The sequence below is a fragment of the Barbus barbus genome, assembly GCF_936440315.1.
Source record: "Barbus barbus genome assembly, chromosome: 7".
Classification (NCBI taxonomy): domain Eukaryota; kingdom Metazoa; phylum Chordata; class Actinopteri; order Cypriniformes; family Cyprinidae; genus Barbus; species Barbus barbus.
Window position 1 is genome coordinate 15,669,163 of NC_136735.1, and position 6,522 is coordinate 15,675,684.

The 6,522-nt window shown below is 35.1% G+C and overlaps 1 protein-coding gene across 1 annotated transcript in view; it reads left to right on the forward strand.

Moving 5' to 3' along the window:
• LOC306872200 (TNFAIP3-interacting protein 2-like) overlaps positions 1–1,639 on the forward strand; it is a 4,636-nt gene extending 2,997 nt beyond the window's left edge. The window contains exon 6 of the mRNA XM_079420680.1: positions 626–1,639. Coding sequence (XP_079276806.1) covers positions 626–868 — 243 coding nt within the window. The 3' untranslated portion in view covers positions 869–1,639. The remainder of the gene's footprint in view (positions 1–625) is intronic.
• Positions 1,640–6,522: the final 4,883 nt, after the last annotated feature.

Genomic DNA, 6,522 nt, shown 5'->3' on the forward strand with positions numbered 1-6,522 from the left:
TATATACACACACACACATACATATACATACATATATACACACACATACATACATATATATATATATGTGTGTATATATATTTAAATTAAGGATTGTTTGAAGTCACAATGAAACTCAAGTAGCAACAGATCTTTTCTTCAGTTTCTTGATGTACATCTGAGAGCAATACAGCTGTTTATTGGATTTTGAGATGTGGGCGTTGCATTGAAAAATGAATTTGAGCGTGCAGTCGAACATGGATGGCAGGATTTAAGTGGAATAAATTATTCGAGAACTCTGGAAAATATTACCAAAGAGAATTCTGTCATGACAACATTTTGTTTACAACATAATGGGGTAAAAAAGAAAATAAAGAAAAATGCATGATTTGTGACAACATACAAAGTAGATTTTCCTTTTTTTAAAATCACACTGGAAGAAGTGGCAGCCTACATTTTTACATGATTTAACCCATAAAAAGTAGTTCTGGTGTTATAATTGAATCTATTTAGGTAGATTCAGCTATATTTACTTCGATTTTTTTACTTGAAACCAGTGCATTTACGATTTTTAGATCACCACTTTTTTCAGTGCAACCAAATCCAATTCCCTTTAAATAACACGCTTTGTTTCTTCATCGCTCAGAGTGTCCAAGATGCCTCATCCTCACGGCGACTTCACATGGGCCTAAAAAAAGTTCCCCACCGACAGACGGACACTGCCGAACCACGAAGAAACAGTCCCCCAGAAACGAGTTCAAAAAGGACTATCAGTAACACGGCACCGCAGGGAGCCGCTGAACTGCAGTGCCCTCGCTGTCTCACCACGTATGATGACGAGCACGCGACCGAATACCTAAACCACTGGGACGAGTGTGCCAAGCTGTGAGTCTCTCACCTCACTGACTTTTCACAGGGCACAGAAAGCACTGAGGACAGAATCACTACGAGCTTGCAGACTATGGGATGTTTGACAGGGTGTTGATGAAGGCAGAGGCACGTTTAAACAGGATGGAGTCGAAGGAAGAGCTTTTTTCGGGGGTGGGGTTAGGCTTGGCTTTTTGATTGTGGGCTTGGTTGATGTTTAGAAGGTCGATTGTGGCATAGGACTCAAGATATGACTTTGGGTTGGTCATTCCCAGTTAAAAGGCTTACTCACATTGCTGTCATTGAATGCAGATGGTTTAGTTATGAAAAGTTATTCGATCTCAAGCATTTGTGGTCACTGGGTTGTGTCACTGGTTTTATGGTTTTCAGCATGGTACATTTTATTTCAAGAGTTTCAATCAAATTTTGCTTAATACTGTATTGCAGATCTGTGTATAAATCAGATGGCTCGTAAAATTGGTATCATATACCTCACCAATATGTATTCTCTTTATCAGCTGGTTTGCACTTTTTGCTGTTTTAATTATTGCCAAATACAGATGATAAAAGTACATTACCTTTTATATTTAATACATAAGCTTCGTTATTATTAGACTGTTGAATATAATTCATACTGTTTTTATGGTGGTGCTATTTGTAAAGATTATTGTTATATTTTTATATCTCATTTTTCGTCTATTTGTAAAGTGTATTGTTATTATTTGCCTTGGGCTTACATTTTAAATCAGAAATTTTCATTTGTAACAATATACAGAGCAGCAGAGCGCACACTATTAATAATCTCTTGTTAATCGACTTTCTGATTCATATATGTGTATATATATATATATATATATATATATATATATATATATATATATATATATATATATATATATATGTGTATATATATATATATATATATATATATATATATATATATATATATATATATATATATATATATATATATATATATATATAAAACTTTAGTTTGCGATTATAAATGTTAAAAGGCTCTGTCATATAACATGTCATTACATTCTCAGAATTTAAGGCACCTTTTGACTGTGAGATACTTGCCATTCAAACCCCTCTGCAGTTGAAAACATTCTAGTTTTAAGTAAGAGAGGAAGTTCCCTACATCCTGGTAAATTTTCACGTCTCAGATGCTGCCTATGACAAAATGGCCTCCTATTGCTGCACATTTGAACACTTTAACAGGGTTTTAAGGCACTAACAGCAAAGATATTAATTGACAATAAGAAAATATCAGATGCCAAACTAAGACAGAGAAATGTGATAACTATAGGAGGATTTATTTTTATAATAAAATATTTGCTTAAGGACCCTTTTTGAAACGGTGTAATCTTGTTTGTGTCTGTGAGTGTTTGTACAGTCAAAGGTAATTTTTAGTAAGATATGGGAAACCAGACACTGAGAGAGATGTGATAATGCTGGCAAGATCATGAGGCATAGTGTGTCAAAGCATTAAACTCAAGTCCCATGGGATTTGAAAGTGTGTGTGTGTGTGTGCATGTGCACAAATGGTGGAAAGCCCCTTCCCAAGCACAACTGAATGGACAGGCTAAAACTGCAGCAAATTCTCAGCTGTCCCGAGGCCTGGAAGTGAATAGAAGAAGAGAAGCAGGCGACTGTTGGGTAGAGGGATATAGCGGGACTGGCTATTTAAAGGGGAGGAGGCTAAGGGACCAAACAAGCCTAGTATCTGTAACTGAAAATAGTTTCTCTGTTGTACAAACACTAATATCACAGAATCTAAATGCCTAATGTTAAACAATATTTACACATTTTATACCAAGCTAAACTGATGCTATAATTTTTTAGAGGCCAATAACACATTATCCAAGCCATTATGAAAACATGTGACAATTTAAAATATAGTCTCTATTGGTGACAGTCTGGAAAAACCTTGTGTGCATTCATATGTGGTTTTGATATCAGGTCATGAATTTAGTTAATTTCATGGAGGGCTGTAGGGTTGGTGTATTTTTGAAGGCCAAATGAGGTAGCATTTTAGCACCTCTGGTTCTACCATTCTTACGTCAGTGGGTTTTTGGTTAAATGCTTGAAATAAGGTCTGTGGTTAACAGAAGTGCAAGATATATTTATTTTTACCTCTCTTGATCAAGGTGGTTGCTAACAAGTGTCTAAATGGGACTAGAGGTTGTTGGGGACATTAAGTCTCATGACAAACAGTTAAACTCATCTACTCACTAGGCTGCTTTTTTCGTTTATAATCACGCTTATGAAAACTATTGTAACTCTTATAAAATTATAAATTGAAAGAGTAGGCCCTTAGTAGTGTAGTTCTATTATGGCCAACAATTAGCCTTCAAAAATACTTAAAAGTTGTGTTAATTTGTGAATGAAGAACAAAACATGTAAGAATCATAGACGTTTGTCTGTCACAGATCTTATTTTCCACAATAATCCAATGGAAAATCTGACTGCGAACTTTCAGCTTGGCCTACAAAAATAAGTCATCGCTGCGGGACTCTATTACATCTTTAAAGTGTGCGAGTGTTTCATGCGTGTAACACCAAGCTGCACAATGCCAGGACCATGAACAACTTACTTTTAGCCCAAATTTTTTTTTATGAGTAGGCTAGTATATGAATACAGTGCTCATGAAGCGAATTTCAGCGCAATACTGCAGAGCCAACTGTGATCCCTCAATAGTTGACAATGACCCCCAAGCACAAAGTATACTTCAGTTTTTACAAGAACACTAGGATAGTGCATAAAGTGAATTTCGCCATCAGCACAATACCGTAACACTAAATGTGATGTTAGAATTGCGAACAATTGAATAGAATTTCTTAACGCGTCCTTCAAATAGTTACACGTAACTTTTTACATTTTTTTTTAATCAGGTTCAATCCATCAGTAAAAAATAAATCATTAGGCCTACTAAGTTTCAACAAACTGCAAAACATAATAAATGGTATTCTAAAAATAAAATTGTTCATGGTTAAATATGTATGTATTTATGTATAGGGTACAACAGGGCTAAAGGCGCCCCGGGGTAAAAGGGGCCTTTGAAATTATTTTCATCTAAACCACTAGATGGCACAAAAACGTGGCTTAGCACTTTCCAAAACATCCACTTTTCATGGTGTACGTGTATATCTGTCTGATCCTTGACGCGATTGCGTGCAGCAGTGCAAAGTTGATTCTGTGCTTACTTGATCTAATATTTTATGTTTTTTAAAATGTTGTAGACTTAAGTAGCAAATGAGAATCTCTAAAATTAATGCATATATTTTGAGAAAAAGGTCTTTATGATTTTCAGTTTTAAGATAATTAAAGCAAGTTTTTAAATAAAAGAATATGTAAAAGTATGGTATTTGGGGTAAAAAGCACCCCTGCTGTTGGGACTAAAGGCGCACAGTAATTAACATGATAATTAATAGATTGCTAACTTTTCCATTTGTTGACATGACATGGTTAGATTCAGATGGTAAACATCATATTATGTTGGGTGTCCATATTAGAGGTAATTATGTTTAGAATGAAACCATATTTAAAAACATGATATCAATCATATCATATAACAACATATTTGTTGTTACTACTGTAAATATATATTCAATTATTATTGGATCTCCTTCAGTAATTTCAGAATCTTTACTTATTAAAATGATTGTTTCTGTATTTTAAAATATTTTTTATATTAACATTTTTATGATTCATTGAACAAAAAATATTTTTATTTTTCAAAATAAGCAGAAAATAGCACAAACTTTGCTGAAGTGATTGTTTTGTCCAAGTATGAACTTATTTAAACATTAAAGAAACATTATTGTAGCTGAAGTATTTGTATCAATACCGTGTGCCTTTTACCCCTTGTGTGGGGTAAAAAGGCCCCTCTTGCCACCTCATACATTTATAAGATTTTTAAACAAAATGAACAACTTGAATGATTAATTTTCACAAAAAAACTGTTGCTACATTAATGTTCAATACAACGTATATATTTTTCTGCAACTATACCTTTTAGGTGCAGTGAATAGCACATTTTTTCTTAAGGTGGGCCTTTAGCCTCGTTGTATTAGTGCCCATATATATATTATAACCCATATATATTAGTGCTGTCAAACGATTGCAAAATAAAAAGTTTTTGTTTACATTATATATGTATGAGTACTGTGTATATTTATTATGTATATACAAATAAACACACATACAGTAAAAATATATATATACACACATAAATTGTGATTAATCGTTTAACAGCATTTTATATATATAATATTTATAAAACAAGGATCACTAAAGTGGCTTCTGAAGAGTGATTCTGTGAATTGAATTGACAACTCAAAGCGTAATTTGGCTCCTAATTATCTCCCTAGTAATTTTTTTTTCGATCACCACCTTTGTGTTATATCTGGGAAACTGGTCATAAGTACAGGCCCATATTCAGATTATATGCAAGATCACGTCAGTCATGTAAAAGAGCATCACAGTCCCCTGAGTCAATAAACTCTTGATGAGCTCAGACGCACGACCCCATCTAGCCGTCACTGGGGTAGGAGGGAAAACTCCAGCAGGAGTTTCATGCTCTCTACTTCAGTCAAGTAACCACTCTCGAAATGACATCGCTCAAGCACATACCTTCAGTAGATCCTCGTGGCCTCAGCGTGTCATTTTTCTACATGCAGGAGTCATTTGTTGTGAAGTTATAGAGAAGATTGTGTTGCTGTGAAAAACGTAACTGGAGATGCGAAAAGCTGAAGTGATGGATGTGTGGACCCGCTGTAGTTTTGTTCTTTTACGAATACTTTTCCTTGGAGAAGTGAAAGGAAGGCTGGAAGGGATTCCCCACATACACACTTCATACACACCTACAATAATGTGAGAGCCACACATCTACTGCAGAAAAGCGCACACACACACCACAATCCACCTTCAGAAAGTGGAAATAATTAGGTCACATGATCACATGACTTTTACAGTAAAACTATTCACAGAAAGACCAAATGTCACTTACACAATTAGCTCCACAACTGATATTTAACAATTCAACACCAGCACAAGAAAAAAACAAAAACAAAGGAGCCTCAGGGTGGAGCTTGTTTACCCATTATTATCCTTAACTTTACCTGCTGTGTTGCTCCAAGAGGAACAGCTTTATAAAACGCAATGCCAAAAGGATAAATATGGCCTTTAATCTTTTAAAGCAGGGAATTCCCGAGCATTGGCTAACTTCAACGCTTATTTAGAAGAGCAGCACCTTATTAAACATAGATTGTTGTTACCAACTGTGTTCGAGTTATCATGGCCTGTTGTGTTATTTCTTTTTATAAGAGAGATCAGCGCTTAGACAGAACGCTATTGTCAATTCCAGTATGTGGAACGATGGGGGTTTTCCCACTTGAGCTGTCTGTTTCTCCCCAGCTCTGGGCCATCCTCAATGAAAAGATCTTCATCAGTGATTACAAACTACACTATCTAATCTCCGATCTTTGATAAGCCCAGCTCTTGTTTTCTTTATGAGCCTATTATTGTCCAATTCCTGCTTTGGAAGACTGACTGTAGACAACTAGGCTCCACACGTATTCCAGAGTTGAAAATTTGGATGTGTATGTGTAAGTCAATTTATCTTGCACTCTACTGATATCATCCAAATGTCATGGAAGACCTTTTTTTTTC